This window comes from Danio rerio, chromosome 2 (assembly GCF_049306965.1).
Source record: "Danio rerio strain Tuebingen ecotype United States chromosome 2, GRCz12tu, whole genome shotgun sequence".
Taxonomy (NCBI): domain Eukaryota; kingdom Metazoa; phylum Chordata; class Actinopteri; order Cypriniformes; family Danionidae; genus Danio; species Danio rerio.
In genome coordinates, this window is record NC_133177.1 from 24,309,446 (window position 1) to 24,323,047 (window position 13,602).

General features: G+C 35.9%; 1 protein-coding gene across 2 annotated transcripts in view; it reads left to right on the forward strand.

The window, feature by feature from the left end:
* Positions 1 to 2,892: 2,892 nt before the first annotated feature.
* The window catches only part of pip4k2ab (phosphatidylinositol-5-phosphate 4-kinase, type II, alpha b), a 71,365-nt gene continuing 60,655 nt past the window's right edge, over positions 2,893 to 13,602 (forward strand). For both annotated transcript variants that reach the window (XM_678580.10, XM_005163367.6), the window contains exon 1: positions 2,893 to 3,727. In XM_678580.10, the coding sequence (XP_683672.2) occupies positions 3,572 to 3,727 (156 nt within the window). In that variant the 5' untranslated portion in view covers positions 2,893 to 3,571. The remainder of the gene's footprint in view (positions 3,728 to 13,602) is intronic.

The window sequence follows — 13,602 nt, forward strand, 5'->3', positions numbered from 1 at the left end:
ATGAATAAAGGTACTAAGCCGAAAATGAATGAATGAATGAATTTAGGTGGATTGAACATAAAACTATTGAGTTGTTGCAAAAAAAAAAAAATAGAATTGTGTTGTTACAGCTCATTTTAAATAAGTTAAATAATTATAATAATAAAAGTTTGAACAAAGAGCAAATACACAATTTCTTTAGCCTAGACTGGACAAATACTGCAGACCATACACTGTAAAAAATACTGTGTTTGCTTTGCTTAAAAAATTAAGGCAACTATTTATGTAAGCTTTTTAAGTATTTCAAACTCATTTTGGGTTAGTTTGTCCAATTAGACTCTGCATGTTCTCAACTTGCACTTTCAAGTAACATCAACTAAATTTGATTTTCAACTTGTAGTTTTAAATTTATCAAACCTGTTTTTTTTTTAGTAAAATGTAATTATTTATTTTAATAATGCAGGTTTTTAATGTTCCTTTACTCAGTGAAACCTGTGCTTTTAAGTAATGCTAACATCATTTATTATTGAATTTAAGTTACATTGCATCTACATGCCAACTAATTCTCCTCAGATTATAAGTACACTGTTAGGTTGGGGTTAGGATTAGTGTAAAGTTTCTTATAATCAGTTAAATGTCTGTTGAAGGAGCTGTATCAGCAGATAGGCAGACAGTCTACTAATAATCAAATGAGAAGTAATTGGCATGTAGTTGCAATGCAAATTTTGGTCAACAAAATGTGCAATAGGGACCATCAAAATAAAGTCTTACCAAGTTTGTTGAAGCCTTAAAAACACACATTCAAAATTTACATTTTTACATTAACCCTTTAAGGTTTATTTTTCTTGGCCCACACCACACTTGGATTGAATAATCAATTGTTGAACACAACTAATAAGCAATTAAAAAACAATGATAACCTATGGATATGATGCCTGTTAAAGGGTTAATCATTTTGTACAAACGTAAATCTTTATTTGTATTTGTAAAATGTATTTATTCAAATGAGTTTTAATGCAACGGTACATTTCTTATTGTGATTTGTACATTGAGGTCTTACGAAGCAAATGATTGATTTGTGCAAGAAACTGAAATTATTTACAACATGACCTTCAATTTGCAGCCTTTGGAAACAACATCAGAATTGATGCCGAGCTTATGCTGTTTGATTACAAAAGGAGTGTGCTTGTTGTATTGTTTCTCCAAACGGTAGATCGGCCTGTATTAGAACAGCATTGGCTTGTACTTTGTAATTGTACTCAATTATGCTGAGCACTGTATATGTCATTATTGCTACATCATGTGCATCAGAAACATTAAAGATAATGTTTAGCAAACTATTTATTAACTTCACTGCAATTTATAAACGTGTAAAAGTATGGAGCTAATAATATGCCAAAACAATTTGAATTTGAATTGTGTTCATTTGAATTATTAACAATTGTAATTTAATAAGTGTGAATTTTTATATGCCATTACAATTTGTTTTGAATTTTAATTTGTTAATTTGAATTTCATAACTTGAATATTAACACAATTCAAATTCAGATTGTTTTGGCATAATATTCGCTCCATAAATGCAGCTAAAAATCTTCGTTGATGTTTTAATTTGGATAAATACTTGTATCTTTGATAGCCTTAAGCGCAAACCTGATGACACAAGTGAGACAATTTGAAAACACTATAAAGATTTTTTTAATTGTTGTTGTGGTTTTGTTTTATTATCAAGACATGTTATGGAACAAAAGTAAAGCTACATGTTGTACATGCTGCTGTAAGGTAGCCTACCATTTCAGAATATATAGGTTACTGAAGGTGTCACAGATGGATGACATCATACTCCAGATGAGACTTCTTGCTTGTTCGTGTTTGGTGCATCTTGATTGTTGTAAGCTTTGACATTGTGACCACTGAGATCTTACAGTGTGACAGTACGAACATGTTAATACAGTCTGGCAAGCTATAGGCTACAACCATATGGGATTATCATAAATCAGTGTAAATCCATCTTGAAAGAAAGTATAACCAACATTTAATTTTTTGGAGAACTGTCCCTTTAATCTCGCATGGCTATGTTTATGTTAGACTATTAGAAACACAAACCTTAAAAGAAAGACAGAATAAAAGTGCATTGCCAGTAAATAGGTGTACTCAGTTTGTTTATGCTGCATCATCTCAGTTATAATTAGGCTACTGCTACCTTTGTGGAAGAAAACTAATGTGGTTTCATTGACTAATGTCACTGCAAAAAGCTCGATCTGCCATCAGGTTTAATTATTATACAAGGCAACCGAGATAGCTAAAACATGTCTGCCCCCATGAGGCGACCCGCTCAATATAAATATTTCATTAGGCTGCTGATACGAGTCCTCTCATGGGAATCAGTGTACAACATGTGTTTAATTTAAATAAAATACAGGTCTATTTATAAATGTATGAACTGGTTTGTAATAAGCTAAAATAAATTAGCGCACGTAAAATTAATTAGATTTAGGTTTCCTTATATTCATGCTTGTATGTATATGCGCACAAAATAGGCCTACTCGTTATACTTAAAAGATGGCATGCATGTGACTTTAGATGCACTGATAATCCAACATTTTGATTAAATCCACCTACGCTGTTTTACGCCGCAGGTACGTGGTAGCCTATGGAATTGTTTGGTTTTACGTCCTCGGCGACGTGTTTTGTGTGGACTTCGATTAGATTACCGAAACAGAAGGGGAAAAATATCGCCGCAGACTGACCATAAGATGATTTATATTACTGACCAAACCATTAATATCGAGATGCTGGAACCAATAGGACCTCTCGGATTTCATCATGCTGTAGCCGCATGCACGCGCGAGTGGCGCCGGGCCAATAGCGTTACGTGAAACACAAGATTTATGTGTCAACGTGCTGAGTTGAGCTAAAGCAGAGCTGTCAGAGAGGCAGTAAAGCCTGGTCCAGCTGCTGCATACAGGCGCAGTGGACGGCTGATGCCTGGGCTTCATCAGGACTTGACTTTTGCAGGACAATAGTTGTTTCCTATTTGTATTTAGTCGATTTTTTACTGGTTTTGAACGCTTGGAGGGGTTCAAACGGAAGCTACGCCTGTTAACGGTTTTCGCCATGATTTAAATGAGGCGACACACCTTTTTGTAGAGGACTGGTGTGAAATATCTGCATCCCGAATCTGTGGGACTGTTTACAGTTGGTTAAATTTGACTTGTAACCACACGATGGAAAAGGATATCGTTCATTCGAGCTTGTGGGATGCTTTACCGATTTAGTTTTACAGAAGTGTGAGTGTGAATGAGCTGGTAACGTTAGAGCACACATCCCAGCCAACTGTAACCTTCAAGCTAACGTCAATGACAGCTAGCGGTTAGCTGGTGTGAGTTGGTGGATTTCCGAGAGTTTTCATCATTCTTCCGCTGCGCGTTTGCAGAGGGATGCGTGAACGCGATGCACTGAATAACGAACGGGACGAAGAGCGTGTCGAGATCCGGCGGGGCGCTGCTGATCGTGAACAGCTTGTGTCAAGACATCGCCATAGTGCCACGCGCAGAGAGGGATTTCATTCATCCGAGCCTACCCGGTGTTAAACATGGCCTCTGCAGCCAGCAGCCTCGCTGCATCCATCGCCAGCAAAACCAAAACCGAGAAGAAAAAGAAGAAGCAGCATTTCGTGTCTCAGAAGGTGAAGCTGTTTCGGGCCAGCGACCCGCTGCTCAGCGTCTTGATGTGGGGAGTGAACCACTCGGTAAGGGCTTCGTTTTCCTACAGCTTTATAACAGCCGCGGTGCTCCGTCTCAGAGCGGATTTAAGGCACGTGTGACAGTTTTGTGTTTAAACATTTATTGTATAACGTTAATTGTATAATTGGATATTGTACGTTTGGTACACGTCATTTACAGTAATTATCATTAGATTATTTACAATGGGGAAAGGAGCAAAAATACATCATAAATCAAAATTAAAAACAAATAAATATCAATAGGTTATCTGAACTGAGGTTAAATAAAGTAGACGAAAATATTGAGACGAAGAGGGCAAAATAAATAGATAACAGCAATATAGAGATCTAATAGATTATACATAATACATTTGCACATTGTCTACGTTTTGAGTGCTTTATTGTTAAATGAATCTGGAATTGTAATTTTTAATCTCCTGCATAAACGCAACAAAAATGGGCTTGCAATTTGAAAATTTACATTTAGTAATATAAAAATCGACATAAATACACTAGAATAAGGTTTATTATAAAGCAGACATTAGCAATTGTATGAAAACAACAAAAATAATTTCTTTTGGATTTACAGAAAATTTCTGTAAAATAATATTTGAGATAATCAAATCAACACCTTGCCAAAATTGGGACACATGTTTGCATGTCCAAATAAGCGAGGAAGAGTTTTCACATTATTCTGATAAAGAGAGCAAGTTGTGTCAAGTTCTGATTTAAATCTTTTTGACAGGGTGAATGTTGTGTGATAATTTAAAATATATATTACCTTTAACTTATTAGAAGGGGGAAAAATGCTGTATGGACCATAAATTTCCCAGTATAAATGATCAAAAAAATGTTCCAATGTGGTACATTTTTGATGAACTGACAGAGCTTTTATTGTATAGTTTTTATTTATCTTTTTACCAAATCAAATTTTACCAATTGGTGTATTAATCAGTTCTGGAATGGTAACAAGTCCTAGTGATGCTGTATTGTTGTTAAAAAGCATGTATAATCCAGAAGGAATAGCACCTATTATAGTGATTGCAAACTTTTAAGAAGTTTTGTATTTTGTGAGAAATTCTTTGTATCTGAGCAGTAGACCTTCCTCATTAAAGAGCTGACTAACATGTGTTGTTCCATCATTAATCCATTAATTTTAAAATAAAGATTTATTTTTTAATTAAATACTGACAGTTTTCATGATCACTCGATGATCGTGAACTATATCGTTGACAACATTCCACGACTAAAAACATGTTTGTTCACTTGCAACTTTACAAAGAAACATTGAGATCTGGGACAAAGAGAGACACGCAAGTTTTGAACAGTGCAACAATTCCACGTTGAAATCAATCAGACTCCTAATGTTTTATCTTGACCTAAATGTAACCTTTATTTTAATTTTATGTGGAAAAAACGTTTCGATATTGTTGCGCACTATAACCAAAACACCCGTCTATAACTATTTTTTTATAGCTGTAAATGAAAATTTACAAATCTAAGAAGAAATATATACGGTGTATGAGTGTAGAATCTGATTACATGTAATCTGGATTACATATTCAAATTAGAAAATTGTAGTGTTCGTAATACTCGTAATAGAGCACTATTGACATGTGGACTGGGAAATTCGCATCATGGATGTGCAGCCGATCCTATCTTGCCAATATGGACCAAAATCTCTGAGGAATATTTCCAGTAACTTGTTAAATCTATGCCATGAAGAATTTAAGGCAGTTCTGAAAGCAAAAGTGGGTCCAACCCCGTACTAGTAAGGTGTACCTAATAAAGTGGCCTGTAAGTGTATAAATGTTTTTAAAGTAAGGAAAAATATTAAGCAACTGCTTGAAAATGGTCAGTCTTTTGAATTGAAAGATTCATAGTTCTTAAGTAAAATTACATTTTTGCTTTGTTCTGTAATATATAGATCAAATTTACCACCCCCCCCAAAAAAAACATTGTCAGGATTTAAACTGTTGGTCAAAATAACAAAACCAAATCCACATTTAAAGAGATGCTTTTGTAATTTTTTAAGCAACAAAATTATATTTTGTGGAATAACCCTGATATAAAATGACAACAAAGGAAAACATTTGCAGGTTTTTTTTCCTAGAAAGAGAATTATGAGTTGACCACCTCCATTCAATGTTGTACCACCTATGCCTTTTGGTCAGACAAAGTCATGGCTAAATACCCAGTGATGCTCAAGCACTATTCATGTATTTTTTTCATAGGATTACAAAAATAATGCTGAATGTGTTTGTTTCGTATAATCACAACCCCTGTTTGGAAGACAAGTGACCCGAGGATTAAAATAATACTTTTTTAACTTATAAATTAATCCTAAATTTGTAAGAATCACAGAGAGATTTCCTCTCACGTCATTCAAATCCCATATATGAAAACATTTCGGCTTTCCTGTACAATATAATGATGACAGAAGAAGTTGTGGTGGGTTTATTTGGGATGTGGTGGGTTTCTGAGGTTTTTAAAGGTGTTTTTGTCACTACTTGTTTAGCCTGCATTAATGCATTCAGTGTATGCTGCACGATTAGTCATTAAAAGATCGGGATATCAACAACCACGCAACATAAATTATACATAATAGATATGTGCATATGTATGTTAATCTTTCGAATTGCTGCATTCAAATCTGTGTTTGAAAAACACAAAAATCGAGAAAGAGATTCAGTCTTTAGCCTTTTGAGTTAGTTATGAAGTTAGAAACAGTCAAATAACATTTTATAGTTTAGATAAAACCACTGATGTTTACGGTTAAGATTAAAACCACCGTCGTATGCATTTAACGACGCTCAAAAAAGAAAGTTGTAGGCAGCAATTACATTATTTTACCAATAGGTGGCCATCAAAAATATGCCACTGAATTATTCTTCAACAATGATCCATCTAGCAATGATACATGAATTTTTATGGGTGAATAACTGAACCATTTATTGAAAATTGAGCCTAAAAAAATATGATTTGTACAAATTATAATGTTAAGATTCATACTTTGGGCTTTATCAGCAACAGTAGTAACAGTGAATTTTTCCACAGTACTGAATATTTTACTATTTATTTTTATTCAGCTGATATTTCTTTGTTTTATTTTCAATAAAATTACAGATTCTAAGTTCCCTGTGTTAAAAACAAAGTTTGCTTGCAGTGCTGTTTTTGTAATAAATGGAAAGTAGATTACATTTGTCTCCTCCGCTTTTTGGCTAATTTAGAAATAAATGACTAAAAAACCATAATGTGATCCGAATCATGAGATTTGTGATCCGTTACACCACTAGTTTCAAGTAGTAAAAATTTCATGATCTGCATACCTGCTCCATTTCATTATGTGCTAGGAAAAAAAACCTAATTTGCTATTTAGATATGTGATTTTTAATAGAAAAAAATAAATACTTTAAATGACAGCTTGGATGAACAGATTTCCCTGAGGCAAATTTTAAACCCATAACCTGCATGTATGAAAAAAATCATATACAATCATATAAAATATATTCTCTGATTTTAAGTAGGTCCAACTGGTGGTAAAGCTAACAAAATGGCTTTAATATGTGTGATATGTGTAATGCAGTTATTACATTAACAGTTACATTTTCTATCTGATGGTGGTGCAAACTCAACAGATGGTGCTTCGAATCAAGCATCATGTTGTGTCAGTTCATTAATTCTTTGACGTGAATGCTACAATTGTCAATATTTATGTTTCATTTGACACGTTATTTATGCATCTGATGGGTGTTGATTCATAATTAATAGGCAAGGACGATATGGAAGGAGCAGGAGATTATAACCGAACAATGGGGAACAACAGATTATGTAAAAAGGCTCCTTGAATTTTTTTGGTTTTGAGGCCTGTTTGTGCTACTCAAGTACCCGAGAATCAGTGAAATAATTGTGTCAGCAAGCAAAGCAAGTGTTTGCTGAGATGAGAGGCTTTGGCACTCAGTCGTGGTGTTGAAGACTCTGAATGACTAACTATACAGACTGCAGACAGCATTTAGATCTCTGATCCTTCGTCCCTTGCCAGCACTTAATGCCCGACGACAATGAAGAAACTACTCTAATTTTCCTTCTGGTGAAATTTCTATCCTTTTCTGTTCACTTCGTCATGTATATTCTTTCATTATTAAAGGCAAGAAAAAAGGTTTAAGTGTTTAGATTTAGATTAGCACCAACCGTTTCTTTTACCTGAAACAACATGGGATTTTTCCTGTGGGAATGGAAGATTTCCAGGTATCTGACAGAGCTTTAATTGGTCCCCTGGGAATTTGGACAGCGGTGTCTGGGAGCTGTTTGCTGCTCTGCTAATGCTCATGCGTGAGGAGGTGCATGAAACTATTTGCTACAACTGTGTTGTGTAGAGTTGCAAAATGTGTGTGCAGTATAATTTATACATCACATTGTCAAAAGCTCATTGTTTTATGGATTCTTCTAGAAGCTTTCAGATACTAGGGCTGCACAATGTATTGTTTCTCTCAACATTGATATCGCAATTTGTCCATCCGCAATAGTCACTGAAAAAGTCACCAAAGCACTTTTTCATTCACTTTTTATGTCTGCTGTATTGTATTTATTTATGCTTGTAATTTGTTTATTATATTTTATGCAGATTCACTTTCATCCCTATCAATCTTAAATAATGATGTTTTTGTACATAGAGCTATTCAAGCCATCTGGTAGAATTGTATCATATGTCAAATGTTACATCTTGCATAAGATGATCATAATCACATTTGTGTGGCCTCTTCAGTGGGTAAAATAAACATTAAGCATGGCATGATTTTTCCTGGTAAATACATTTTTTAAAGGAGCTGTTGACAAAATTGATCCAGATTTTAGGAGAAACCCAAACAATCAAAAAATGCAAATAAAATAAAACAAAACAAAAAAATCTAAAACATTATTTGTGTTATAACAATGGAATGACACAAGGAGAAAGTGCTGAACTACTGCTATGTGTTTAACAAAAAGCTTTAAAATGCTTTTTTTGGATGGAGAATGGAATCCCATGCATTGCTCAATTGGGCTTTTTTTATCTCAGAGTTTAACAGAGTCTTCATATCCTGATGGTTTGGTGTGTCACGTCTATGAAATCTGAACTTTACTTCAGCGCAGGTGATTGGACTGGCCAATCTAGCAGCTTTATTTTCTTTCTCTGAAAGCATTTGAGAGTTTCCTTGGCTGTGTTTGGGATCATTCTTGCTGAAATGTCCCCTCTGGTTTCATCTTTATCATCTAGTAATGTAGGTGTCGGGACTTGAAGCAACTAACATTCATTTACATTATTGTTTTCTAAAAACTGATTTTGATTGCTGTCTGGGCTTTCAATGCCCTTTTACACCTCCCTTTCTTCATGTGTTCAATACTTTTTCCTTGTTTCATTTATTTTAATACTTACTTCCAGGGTTATTTCGAAGTTGATATTTAGCCACGTTGGTGTTACGTAACATCTACTTTTTACAAGGTGGTTCGTTAGACAAACTCTCAACCCCCAACCTAGAGGACCAGAACTTACACACATACACTGGGGACAATTTTGCTTACCCAATTCACCTAAACCACATGTCTTTGGAGCCCGAGGAAACAAACACAAGGAGAACATGCAGACTCAACTTAGAAATGCCAACTGACCCAGCCGGGGCTCGAACCAGCAAACTTCTTGCTGTGAGGCAACAGCCCTATCCACTGTTCCACTGTGCCGTCCTAATTTTATTACACATAACTTAATTTCTAAACGAATTAGTTTTGTTTTCTTTGTATGAATGGATTACTTTGGTTGTAATCGACATCTGCTAAAAGTCAACAGAGCCTTTAGAAATCTCTTTTCGACTCGTGACTCGTTCAGTTCAATACTTGTTTTACTCAGTGTAAATCTCAGAATTGTTGGTTATATTTTGTAGAACATACCTAAGATCAATTAATGGACTGATGTAGAGATAATTATAGTGTTTAGTTATCAGAAAGCATGTTTGGTGTATTGAATTAATGAATCTTTCATATACCATACCATAGTATATTTAGATGTTTTGTTGTAAAGACACCTGAGCCTCTGTTATGAGCATTTGTTCACATTCCATGTACAGAGTTTACGGTTAAATGTTAACTGACCATAGTATGATTTATTCATTTAGAATTTGCCATATTCTGGCATATTTTTGAAACAGTACATTTACATGAGAGATTCCTCTCAAACACTGACAGCCAGTGTTGAAGACATCACTTATAGCTAATGAGTTGCGTGGGCTGTCAACAAATTTGTTTTATCCCATTATGGGAATAATACTCACAAATGTAGCTCCTCAGAGTATCCACAGCTGACATCATAAATCCACAATCCACTTTTGCCCTTTAACATACAGCTTTGGAATGGAGAGGTTTTTTAAATAGACAAATATTTTTCTCATTAGCCTTAGAGACTGCTCTGTACAAATATGTACACCTTTTTTCTACTTAATTTAGCATTTAAAAATCGTTTCCACGCAGATACAGCTTGGTGTAGTGGGGCTGATTTGGTCATGCATGCAGTGTTTGATTACAGACAGTTGAATTATTACAAAATGATGGACAACTGTAACTATAAAAAATACATGAATGTATAAATAGATTTCTATAGGCTTTGTTTTTTAAACACTTTTTACGAGTGTGTGGATCCCATCCAATAATCAATAATGCATCTATTTTAGTGATCAAAAATAGATTTACATTATATTAGACATAACACACTTTCTGCTAATACTCACCAAGAAACCCTTTGGCATTATTTTGTGTATATTTGGATATATAGGTTTAGTAAGCCACAAAAATATTTCTTAAAAAAACTGAATCACTTCTTGTAAGGTCCACCCAGTTGGTCCAATGCCGGTGTCCACTGGTGGATGAAGGTTCAATGCCTGTTCGGTCTTTCCAGTGCACAATGTTGATTTACCTTAAATTTAACTCATATTTGACTCCAATTTTAGTATGAGGTGGTTTATAATATATTTATCGTTAGTTTTATCTGACTCCAATCATAAAACATTAAGAAGATTATATCAATATATAATTTAGATAAATGTTTGAATCTTTTGTCTTCACTAGTAACTATCACATTCGTTCATTTGGGTGCTCATGTCGCTCAGAGAAATCGCCCCGGCCGAAGGCGTCCCTCACAGTCACACTCTGGTCAGTCTTTAATATTAAACAGAGGTAATTGAATAATACTTTTAAATGGCCACTACCAGCCCGCTCGTTCTAAAGTACTTTTAGTTAGTCCCGCTTAGATGTACACCTTTGAGTTAAGACAATATCATTTCTAATTAGAGGTTAGGGCATTATTATAAATGTACCCGACTACTGGACTCTATAATAACTTTGGTTTTCACCAAGCCCATGGTTTCCCATATGAACTTAATTTAGAATAATATTACCTTCAAACAAAGGTCGGGTACCCAATCTAGGTTAGCCGTGCAACTCCTTGTTGACCTAGATGGAAGTTAACGCACTTTCCACCGAAGTACACTTGAATCAATATCAAGAGTCAGTCAGATCCCTAAAACACAATTAGTGTGCCCAATGCTCCATCTCAACTGGATTCTAGTCCGTCTACTTACCTGACGCAAGAAGTGCGGAAACAAGAATACAGCGTAATCTACTAGAACTAATAATTACAGAGTGAGCAAAATATGATCAAACATAACAATTTATTAGTCAGGTAAATGTGTATTATGCCAATTCAATTCGTTAATTCATAAACGATCAATACAAAACATCAAATTATCAAAGATAAATCCAAGATGAAAAGATGCATACCTGACTTCAATTTATACATAATTTATACATACATTTATACATTACGGGCTGATCTGGGTAATCAGAATCGCTCCGAACATTTCTCAAACCTTACCTTAAGTCAGGGGTCTCAAACTCAATTTACCTGGGGGCTGCAGGAGGCAAAGTCTGGGTGAGGCTGGGCCGCATAAGGGATTTCACAAAAAAAAGTCCTCAAATGTCATTATTAACATTTTTAATTATTTCTTCTGAACATTAAGTGTCCTGAACATTAATAGAACATTGAGTGAAGATTATGAACAGTTCTTCTGAACATGGCATCTTTTGCCTACTTCTTGCTGCCAGAGACTTGACAGCGCTTCTTCTCACAAATCTGAACCACATTTGGCTTTAGAGCGGAATCAGTTGAGACCCTCAGTATGGCTTGAAGATGATCATCATTAAGTCTAGACCTGTACTTTGACTTATTGAAGTTCTAGGGAAAAAAGTGGGGGAACTCAAAACTTCCATTCCCTCACCTAAAAAATAGGGGTATATATGTATAAATAAAACACCCCCACCCCACTCCAGTCACATCAGTCTGTACCAGTCTGTATCTACCTATAATATCAACACAATCTCACGGCAATTCGTAACTTTTTCATTTAGAGGCTAATTCGTATAAATTCGTACGATCTAATTCATACAATTTAGTACGATTTGCTTATCCCCCAATGACGGTTGGGGTTAGGGGTGGGGTCAGGTACCACGCCTCCTTTTAAAAATCGTACCATTTCGTACGATTGAACTCGTACGAATTCGTACGAATTAGCCACTAAACTGGCAAAACGTAAAATACTTACGTTTTCTCGTGAGATCAGGCTGATAATATATATAAGATGCAGGGCAGGCACGTGCACACATAGGGCTCAACCTGTGCAGAGCACATGCCCTTTTTAGTCTTGCATAGAAAGTGCCCTTCCAAAATGATCAAAAGTGCCCCCGCGACGCGACACACCCTCGGTCCCGCCCTTCAGTAGGCGCGCGATAACACCGCTCTTGAGTTTGCGCGCCACAACACAGCTGATCAGAACGCGCGCGACAATGCGCATTGAGTGACAAGCGCGCTGTGTACGGATAGAATCAGCGGAGCGGGGAGCGCTCTCTCTCCCTGCTCCGCTGATTCTGTCAGAGTACAGCGGTCGGCGCGGGCCACAAAATATTGCACTGAGGGCTGCAAATGGCCGGCGGGCCGCGAGTTTGAGACCCCTGCCTTAAGTAATCCAAGAATCCCCTCAAGGAAAGGGGTGTGTGCATAACAAAAGGCATTTGCATTTAGTGCTGCCTGTGGGAAAGTAACTCCCGTCACAGTGGTTCAAAAGATACCTGGAGTAATATATTTATTGTTTTGATTATGTCTATTTCTGAGGGAATGAGACCATTGTACCAGTCGCCGAGACATTTCAAATGATATCAAACATGATAGATGAAGTAACTTGGATTAATTTAGAACATTCAGACTTTGAAATGACCATAGTGTGAGTTGGGGTGGTTAAAGTCGAGTTTCAGCGGATTCAAATGTGAATGTAGTGGGAACTGGTTCTTTCCCGCATTCCCACCTGCTGGGTTGTGGAGCCAATTGTCTCTGTTTTTGGCTCATGTTTGAATTGTCGAAGACATCAAAGTATTTGTGATATCTCACGCCTTACACTTCTGCTTTTATTTTTTTGGAACTTTGCAGGAATCTGTAAAATTGGATCCAGTACCCACCAACCCAGGCTCATTTTTTTGAAAATGTAAAATATGTACCTCTGGATATGTTTTGTAGCATGTTTCAGATGACACACCCACTAGAGGGTGCTGTCTACATTTTAGCAAATGTGAAATATTATACTTAGGGAACACAATGTTGTACATTTCAGATACACGTCCTTTTTGTTCTTGTCCATGAGAAGGCAGGGCTTGTAAATCACCTAGTGAACATCCCAACCAATAGTGTTTTCAAAAGCAAACATGAGAGAAAAGTGCAGCTGGACAGTGTAGATCTACTTTGATTTTACATCACAAGTACTGAACTGTACAAAGTGAGCTACCGAGCAAACTGACCACACCAGAAAAGTCGTTTATAAGTGGATAAATAC